Raw genomic sequence first — 10118 nt, 5'->3', positions numbered from 1 at the left:
AAACAGAAAGTAGCTGGAAGTCTCTTAGGAATTACTTCTTGTACATCTTAATTCCTAGAACTAAAACGACAACAAGAATAACACAACCTCCTGATATCTTTATCTTGGGCTCCATTATTTTGGGACCTTCACTTAGTTCACTTTCACTCCTTATTGTTGCTTTAAGAAATTGAACTTCTTCTTTTAGCATTCGAACTTGGTTGTCCAACTGTTGTATCTCATCGGTGAAAGCTTCATCAATCCATTTGAAGACGTGATTGTCGTTCTCAAGCTACAACGGATTAAATGTACCAATTAAAAGAAGAACGAGTAAGCCTTCAATAACAAAAGCTAAACGGATGTACCCTTAGTGACGCCGCAGATACACTGATAATACCGGCGATATGGGTTTTGATTGGTTTTGGAGATGAGCTCGGTGATGCCCACCCCGCACCAACACTTACTAGGTATTCCCGGAGTTCGTACTTGTCTCCGACCACCGGTCGTGGAAGATGAAGCGGACATCTCCACTATTTCTCTCTCGGGGTTGGGGGGAGTTCGAATGGGAGAGAGATAAATTAGGGAAGAGAGAGAAAGGAGAAGATAGCGAATGGGGAAAACAAAAAAAAAGGTCTTTAATACTTCGATTAAACGATTTTGGGGTTTTATCAAATTGGGAAGAGGGAAATTCAAAATTCAAAAAGCTGGGCGGGAAATTTTATCCAAGGATTTTCGTGGTCGGAGTTTCACCAAGTTTTTAGTTTTACAGAAAACATCAAAGTTGTACCTTTCAATTATTTCCATTTATATTAGTTTTACTCTACTTGAATGACTGATTTTATAGTTATACCAATTATATTATGTTTCCTTGGTTCATTTCTCATACGATCATGTACACATAAACTTGATTTCCTACCATTAGCAAATTTTTAAAAGTAACTAGGTGAGTATTAACGAAAAAGCTATGAGAGCTCAGTGTATTTCCTAAATGATTGCTAACAAGCAATGAAATAAAAAATTTATAATTCTGATTAAATCATAATTTTAATAATAAATCACAATCTTATTACTTCCATGACTTATTAACAAGTTTAGAATTTACAATCATATTACTCAGTTTACCTATCGTAGTTATACCAGTAAAGGAAAAAAGTTTCACTTGGTTGTACAACACACAAATACAAATTTCACCTCACAACGTTCACATACGATAAAAACATCAAAACTGAAAGTGAAAGGCTTACAACCTACTTCACATCAAAACTGAAAGCAAAAGGTTTACAACCTACTCCTCTTATGTTTCTTCTGGGGGTGTTCATTGTGTTCCAAACTAGTGCCCACATTATCTTCTTCTCCATATCCACTCTCACGCTCGCTATAATTCCTACTACAAGAGCTTTCTCCAACTTTTGATAGTTGCTCGGTTATTTGAACTATTTACAATTCTTGGATGTCTTCCACATGCAAAATACTTCTTCTTTGTTCTCTATCCACTGATGTTGGATAAACAAACACATCTTCATCATCCAAAATATATGATTGCCTCTTAGGTTCCACTACCAATGGAATGTAACCCAAATTGAGCTTCTTCGTTAACGGATCTATTCTCATCTTCTTGCATATCCTCTCTTTCAATAATGAATAAGTGATCTCCTCCAATGGTGATGTCTTAAAGGATATAGCATACAAACTAACATCGGTTGAAATCCATTCATAATCATCTCCAGCCTTCGAATAATGTCCATCATAATCAAAGTGTATGTTCGTCGAAAAAAGACACATTGTCTGCAATATAAAAAAATTAAACCATTAAAGTTACACATGGTTATACAATTATACCATTAAAGTTATACTTCGTTATACCATGTTACAGAGTTTTGTCAGTAATCAGCCCGTATAATCTAACCAAGTTTCCCCAAGTTTCAGAGTTCTAGATGTTTCTCTGAAAACCAAATAGTAATCAGCTTTCTTTGATTCAATCGACCTTTCATTCCTGACATTCAATCATACAGTTGTTGATTATCCAATTGAGTAATAGACAGACCATCCACACTTTCCGATCCTTATACACAAATGAATAATAAATTTTCCATTACTACGAACCGAGTCTTCAATTCCAAATTGTAATCAGCTTTGATTCCCGACATGCAATTATACAGTTGTTGATTATCGAATTTTCTAATAAACAGACCATCCAAACTTTTCGATCCTCGACTAGTTCATACACAAATATGAAATCTTCTATCCAAATCGGAATCCCTGTGAATAGAGTTAATCGTCTATGGTGGATGACGATTCTAAAATGATTTGAGACATACCCTGCAAAACGAATCAATATCTCAATGATTCAGCATCCAAGCGACGAAACCGAGTTAGCAATTCGATGATAGCGAGGAACTCGGAAGAACACCACGACGAGGACGAGAGAGGATCGAGGGCAGTGGAGGCTCGAGAGAGAGAGAAGAGAATTCAATTAATTAATTATTTCATTAATTTAAGTTTAAATCGGTCAGGGGCACTTTCGACATTAACCACACTCCTAGAGAGTATCATAATAGAAAAGAGTACGCCAGAATTCGTAAGAGTATGCTAGAATACTTTTTACCTCATTAAGAGCATCTGAGATTATGACTCTAAGTGGGCTGATTCAATAGCATAGTAACTTTGAGCTGCAAGCAACACATATTTTGTGTGTTTCTCCATGCATGAACTACAAACCAAGAGATGGGGTTCCTGGTGTAAAAAAATCTAATCTACTTCTATAAAATTAACAAAAGAGAGGAAATAAAAAGAAACTGGAATAGCTCATGAAGAGTTTAGTTTTTTATGCAAAAGGAAGAAAAAGGAAAAATAAATGATGAAAACCAAAATCAAAGACTTTTTAGATTAAAAACAGAAAAAGAAAGAGGAGAGTTCTTGAGCAATTCTTTAGGTTGAAGGCTACCTTACATTGGTGTTCATTACATATATATAAATATAAATGTATATACATGAATATTTGCTAAAAACCTAACGAGATGGACTAATATCATGGACTTGCATTAGTTCATATTTTTGGGTCTAATAAAGGCTTGTGTCATGTGCTTCATTCAACGCTTGATATTGGTAACCTCATACCAATCCAACCAATAGGTGAATGTGAATTAAGAGCATCTCTAATATAAAACTCAAATTTCATTTAATATAGGAGTAACTACATCATTTAGTTTGGTTTAATTAAATCAGACTTTATTTTTAGAGTGAAAAATAAAGTAATAAACAAAAATAATTAGAGGATGTCTTTGATGGACAGCTCAGCCACACAAACATATGTCTTATTCCTAAAGTCTACCCACACTCTGGTATGTCTGATTTCCGACCTATAACGCTATGTAAAGTAGCCTATAAGCTTATCTCCAAAATTCTTGTCAGCCGGCTGAAGAAGCATCTCCACAACCTTATTACTGAGAATCAACAAGCATTTATACCAGGGCGAATTATTACTGATAATATCATCATTGCCCATGAGATCTTTCATTCGTTGAAGGCCCAGAAAAGACAAGCAACCTCTTACATGGCAGTAAAAACAGATATCACCAAAGCTTATGATCGTCTAGAGTGGTCTTTCCTAGAAGAGACAATGAGGAGGATGGGATTTAATAGCAAGTGGATCCAGTGGATTATGACCTGTGTTTCAACAGTTACTTTCTCTGTGCTTATCAATGTTTCGCCTGAGGGTTTCATCACGCCAGAGAGAGGTATAAGACAGAGAAACCCACTTTCTCCCTATTTATTTATATTGTGCGCTGAGGTTCTCTCACATATGATGAATAAAGCTATGGAAGATAGGTCGTTGGGAGGAATAAAGATATCAAATCAGGCCCCTGTTGTTAATCATCTGTTGTTTGCAGATGATTCATTATTCTTTGGTATGGCAAATCCATGTGCTGGCCGGAAGATGAAAGCTATTCTTCACACTTATGAGGCTGTTTCGGGTCAGGCTATTAATCTCAATTAATCCTCGATCACATTTGGTCACAAAGTCTCAGCTGCCACCAAGAATACGAAGAGGACCTTACTGGGAATACATAATGAGGGAGGAAATGTTAAATACTTGGGTATGCCATAACAATTTTGTAACAAAAAAGGTGATATGTTTGCCTACATTGTGGATAAGGTTAAATCTGTAACACATGGATGGAGTCAGAAGAATTTATCTCATGGAGGTAAAGAAGTTTTGTTGAAATCAATAGCACTGCAATGCCAATCTTCTCCATGAATGTCTTTAGGTTACCTAAAGAAGTGTGTGAAGCTATAAATAACATCCTTGCTAAGTTCTGGTGAAGTGCATGTGATAAAAAAGGCATGCACTTGTATTCTTGGAAGAGAGTTTGCATACCTAAAAGAGAAGGAGGGCTTGGATTCAGGGATCTGGAGAAATTTAATCAAGCCTTACTTGGAAAGCAAGTATGGCGAATAATGCAGTATCTAGAGTGTCTAATGGCTAGAATCTTGAGAGCTCGTTATTTCTCAGATGGCAACATACTTACTGCGGTACAAAAAAAGAAAGCTTTGTACGCTTGGAAATCTAATATTTTTGGTAGAGAAGTTGTTGCAAAGGGATTGAGATATATGATTGGAGATGGTAGTTTTATTAACACATGGACATACCCTTGGATTCCTGATCATTTACCTCGACCGCCAAGACAGCGAGAAGGAATAGTGGGAGCTGGTAAAGTTAATCAGTTCTTCAATGAAACTAGAGATAGGTGGAATGAGCAGAAGCTACGAGAAGAAGTTATTGATGAGGATGTGGAAAAAATACTGAAGATCAAGATCTCCAGCTCTGCAACTTTTGATATGCTTGGTTGGCAATATACTGAACATGGACTCTACACAATAAAGTCTGGATATTGGTTGAGTACTCATCTTCCAACGGAAGAAGGGATCCAACCAACATATGGTAATATCGACCTCAAAAAAAGACTTTGGAAGACTAAGATGCCACCAAAACTCCATCATTTTATTTGGAGATCATTATCACGAAGTCTAGCCACTGGAAGCAACTTAAAGAGGAGACATATTACTACTGATGACATTTGTAGACGGTGTTGTCCAGAACCAGAAACAAAGAAGCATCTTCTATTTGATTGTCCGTATGCCCAAGCAGCATGGTGGGAATCAAGGATAGATAATAGAATATTCACTGATCCTTTGGCTTCCCTGGAAGAAAAAATTGAATCATGTCTACAATGCTATCTACATACAAGGTTAGCGCATTTTCAAAACCTTCCATTTTGGATCATGTGGAGACTATGGAAAAGCCGCAACATCCTTATATTTCAAAGGAAACATTTAGATTGGAGGTGGATATTGCATCAAGCATGGAGAGATGCTCATGAGTGGAAAGATAATATTACTGAATCTACAGAGAGCTTTCAACAGAGAGACCAAGTACAGTATCGAAGGAACCAATGGAAACAACCAAAAAGAGGTTGGCTGAAATGTAACGTTGATAGTTCATTTATTAACTCACAAACACCAAGCAAGAGTGGATTGATATATTACGAGATGAGGATGGATGCTACAAAGGAGCTGCACAAGGGATGGGAAGAAGAGTTAATAATTCGTTTGAAAGCAAGGTACAAGGAATAGTAATGGCTATGCAACATGCTTGGAGTAAAGGATATCAAAGAGTAATATTCGAGAGTGATTGCAAAAAGGTGATAGATACACTGAATCGTCGTTTTCTACATTTTGATGGTCATAACTGGATAATAGATGTTTTATGGTAAAAACAAAAGTTCAATGAGGTAGAGTTTACATGGACAACCAGAGAGAGTAACAAAGCTGCAGACAAGATGGCGAAGCAACAAATTCCTTTTGACTTTTCCTTGTACTTTCACTATTACGTACCTCCCTCTATCACATTGGATCTACATAATGACTATGTAAACTTTCATTGATGAATAAGAAAGACGTTATAAAAAAACAAAAATAATAAGAGTACTCCATTTATAAAATAAATTTATGTTTACTTCGTTATAGAGTTAGAAAAAGGAGGTAGTACAAAAAAAATGAATTATATAATAAAATGAATTTGAAGCATTTCTTATTCAAAAATAGAACAAAGTTGAATAATTTTTTATTCAAAACTCTATTTTTGAGTAAATTATGGAGTGAAGTTTGAAATGTTCTTAGGAGATTTGTCTTAGTTAGTTTTATGGTTGTGTAACTCCTTGTTATAAATACTCATGATCTCTAAATTATCAACATTCATTATCATAGTCACTCAATTTTAGTCGTATACGTGAGAATAGTTGTCTCCAATCACACATATCAAATGGAACTCAATGATTATTCGTCCAAAGTAATTCACATGTCCCGAACCCGACCCTTCTCGGACAATGCTTAAACTCAATCTTTAATAACCAAAAGAATGCTTCTCTTGATGAAGCTGCCAAAATGAACTATTACTATCTATGATATGGTAGATACCAAAATGATACTTTTCCTTTGTGTAAAATCTTCAAAAATAACACAAAAGAACCAAAAAGACATCCCCAGTGGGAATTATTTACGAAATGAAATCCATAATCGGACAAAAGCGAAACCGTAGGACCCAAGGCAGGCTGGCACATCTCGGCGGACCCCAATGAATTATCAAATCTCATTAATTGATATAAACCTAACGGAGCAACAAAAAGGAAAACAGAAAAAAAGAAGATCTCGTCGCCGCTCATCTCCCTCCTCCTCCGAAGCAGACGATCGAAGACAATTAGGGTTTCTGCCGTGAGCGTAAGATGAGGGAGATCATAAGCATTCATATAGGACAAGCAGGGATCCAAGTTGGAAACTCGTGCTGGGAGCTTTACTGCCTCGAACATGGGATCCAGCCCGACGGCATGATGCCCAGGTATATATCTTCTAACCTAATTTCTCCATTTTTGTTGTTGAGAGACGAATCTAATAGTAACCGTCTCTTGGCTAATTGGGCAGTGATACAACGGTTGGTGTTGCGCACGACGCTTTCAACACTTTCTTCAGCGAGACTGGTGCTGGAAAGCATGTTCCCAGAGCCGTCTTCGTTGATCTGGAGCCTACTGTTATCGATGAAGTCCGTACCGGAACGTACCGTCAGCTTTTCCATCCGGAGCAGCTTATCTCTGGGAAAGAGGACGCTGCTAACAACTTCGCAAGAGGACATTACACTGGTGAGAAAGAAAAACATTTCCTTTGTCTGTTTCTTCTTAGTTAGTGATTATTCAAAATTGTGATTTGAAAGTTGTGTAATTGCAGTTGGTAAGGAGATTGTGGACCTTTGTCTTGACCGTGTGCGGAAGCTTGCCGATAACTGTACCGGCTTGCAGGGGTTTTTGGTGTTTAACGCTGTTGGTGGAGGAACTGGTTCTGGTTTGGGTTCTCTGTTGTTAGAGCGTTTGTCCGTTGATTATGGAAAGAAGTCTAAACTTGGCTTCACCATTTACCCTTCTCCTCAGGTACCTTTCGAGATAGAAACTCATTAAATGTTTGTTTTCTTGTTGGTTTTGATTAGTTAATTTTTTTATCTCAGGTTTCTACTGCTGTTGTAGAGCCTTACAACAGTGTTCTCTCAACGCATTCTCTACTCGAACACACCGATGTTGCTGTCCTCTTGGATAACGAAGCCATCTATGATATCTGCCGCAGATCCCTTGATATTGAGAGGCCTACCTACACGAACCTCAACAGGTTGATCTCCCAGATCATATCTTCCTTGACAACATCTTTGAGGTTTGATGGAGCCATCAATGTGGATATCACTGAGTTCCAGACCAACCTTGTCCCCTATCCCCGTATCCATTTCATGCTGTCGTCCTACGCTCCGGTCATCTCGGCCGCAAAGGCCTACCATGAGCAGCTATCGATCCCTGAGATCACTAATGCTGTGTTTGAGCCAGCTAGCATGATGGCCAAGTGTGACCCAAGGCACGGGAAATACATGGCCTGCTGTTTGATGTACCGTGGGGACGTTGTTCCCAAAGATGTTAATGCTGCTGTTGGTACTATTAAGACCAAGAGGACTGTTCAGTTTGTCGACTGGTAATGATCTTACAAACTGAAATATGTTGCTATTGTTTCATGTTGCTTTTGTAAACACACTTCTTATGGCATGGGTTTTGTTTTGCAGGTGCCCTACTGGTTTCAAATGCGGAATCAACTACCAGCCTCCAACAGTTGTCCCAGGAGGTGACCTCGCTAAGGTTCAGAGAGCGGTGTGCATGATCAGCAACAACACAGCAGTTGCGGAGGTGTTTTCACGGATCGACCACAAGTTTGATCTCATGTACGCGAAGAGGGCCTTTGTTCACTGGTACGTGGGTGAAGGAATGGAGGAAGGTGAATTCTCTGAGGCACGTGAAGACTTGGCCGCACTGGAGAAGGACTATGAAGAGGTGGGTGCTGAAGGTGGAGACGATGAAGAAGACGAAGGTGAAGACTACTGACCACTTTCTTCTCTCGAGCGATGTGCAATTAAAACGTTTATTCAGATTTCTGTTTCTTGTTGGTTACATGTTTCTTTTTAATTCATTGCATTCCCTGTTTTTATCTCGGTTCAATTCATTTGGTAAGTCGACCATTGTGAGTTACACCAGAGTTCATTATCAAGCCTTTTGTTGTACCAAACCTTTCATTATCTTCTTACAATGTCCATTTTTTTTTGCTTTAGGTACAGTCTTTTGACATTGTAGAGATGTGTTCTACTTTACATTCATGGATCCAAAATAACATGAATTAACAAGGAAATTTAGAATGAGATCAAGTAGGGCAGAAGAGTTGAGAGAGTGAAGGGAGATCCCAAATGGGATCAGTAGGATCGAAAATCGCATACTCTGTACTCATGTTGTCATAGTAGCCGTTAGCTCCATTCATTGCATATAGTGATGCAGATATCTGTCTTTCGATGTCAGCTAGACCCAAATGTTGATCGGTTGAGTTTTGATTGTTGAGATGCCCATGTGCTTCTTCCCCTCCTTGAGCCAACGGAGCCTGATGGTTGAATCCAGAGACAAGGGGCCAAGTGTAAGGAAGCTGGACACTGTCGGCTTCTGGATGTGATATGACCGATGAATCAGGGCGGTACACGTTATTAAGCGGCAACACTGTGGTAGTTGTGGTGGTGGAGGTGAGAGTAGTAGCATTGGAAGTGTAATTGATGCCGCATTCTGCAAAGGAAGAGACGGGTTTGTTTTGTTTAGGTTGTTGTTGTTGTTGTTTCATGGTCTGCTTCTGGTGAAGGAGGTTTCTGATTTTCAAAGACAACTGTGAGTTGTTTGGGAAATGGTTTGCGAAATTAGTGCGCGTGTTGGAACCACGGAGGAGACAGGCAGCTTCGTCGTAGGCTCGAGCAGCTTCTTCAGCGGTTTCAAAGGTTCCAAGCCACATTCGTATCTTTTGTGTCGTGTCTTTGATCTCTGCCACCCATTTTCCTGAAGGCCTTTGCCTAACTCCCACGAACTTGGTCTTGTTTTTGTTACCTTTGCTCTTCTCTTTTGTTTTCTGCTTTTGAGTTGTTTTATTATCCATTTTTAGAGTATGAATCTGTAAATAGACGTAGTAGATATGAAAGTATTTATAGGGATGTACTTAAGTTTTTCATTTCTGTGCTTGTATGTTTTGAGGTCAAGTCTTAGTGGGTGGCTCGTCTTTCTGAAGATTTGTTCTTGTTTATTTTAGTGATGGATGTACTCTTTGAGAATGATTCAGAGGTTTTTTTGTTATGTGGGTTCCATGTATTAATTACGTGCGCACCATTTTCTAATTCTTAATATAAAAAATGTACAAAAACAAATATGATGTGTCTGATTTTGAAGGCTTGGTAAGTAGAGGGAGGCCTCACCAAGAAAAGAAGAGACTTTTGAAAATGCAAAGCTGACCAAAATCTACACTTAAGAAGCATGGTGCTGGTTGTTGAGGCGTTAAGCAGCATGCAAGTCGCTAATGGATTGTTACCTGAAAACAGTGAACTAGTGTTGTCTTGTCTTAACTTTGTTTTAACGTCTCGCAGTTTGCCGGAACTTCTCCACTTTTTTGTTTCTTTTTGCGGTTTTGGTAGTGTGACTGAAAGCTCTTCTTTTACTCGGTTTGTTTTAATTCTCTAGTAAATATCAACCGGGACA

At 38.4% G+C, this 10118-nt stretch overlaps 2 protein-coding genes across 3 annotated transcripts; one reads left to right on the top strand and one right to left on the bottom strand.

Moving 5' to 3' along the window:
- Positions 1–6638: 6638 nt before the first annotated feature.
- Positions 6639–8707, top strand: LOC106318519 (tubulin alpha-3 chain). Of its 2 annotated transcripts, XM_013756534.1 has the most exons (6): positions 6639–6874; positions 6958–7172; positions 7258–7457; positions 7532–8040; positions 8129–8251; positions 8334–8707. In XM_013756534.1, the coding sequence occupies exons 1-6, from the start codon at positions 6762–6764 to the stop codon at positions 8680–8682; spliced, it is 1509 nt and encodes a 502-aa protein (XP_013611988.1). In that variant the 5' UTR covers positions 6639–6761; the 3' UTR covers positions 8683–8707. The 2 variants fall into 2 exon arrangements, with proteins under 2 accessions (XP_013611988.1, XP_013611987.1); XM_013756533.1 differs by having other exon boundaries at positions 6640–6874; positions 8129–8668.
- A 30-nt stretch (positions 8708–8737) lies between these two features.
- Positions 8738–9734, bottom strand: LOC106318520 (ethylene-responsive transcription factor RAP2-11-like). The gene has a single exon (XM_013756535.1). The coding sequence runs from the start codon at positions 9523–9525 to the stop codon at positions 8758–8760; it is 768 nt and encodes a 255-aa protein (XP_013611989.1). The 5' UTR covers positions 9526–9734; the 3' UTR covers positions 8738–8757.
- Positions 9735–10118: the final 384 nt, after the last annotated feature.

The sequence above is a fragment of the Brassica oleracea genome, chromosome C9, assembly GCF_000695525.1.
Source record: "Brassica oleracea var. oleracea cultivar TO1000 chromosome C9, BOL, whole genome shotgun sequence".
Classification (NCBI taxonomy): Eukaryota; Viridiplantae; Streptophyta; class Magnoliopsida; order Brassicales; family Brassicaceae; genus Brassica; species Brassica oleracea.
Note: the sequence above shows the minus strand (reverse complement) of the source record. Positions and strands in the feature narration are given on the sequence as shown.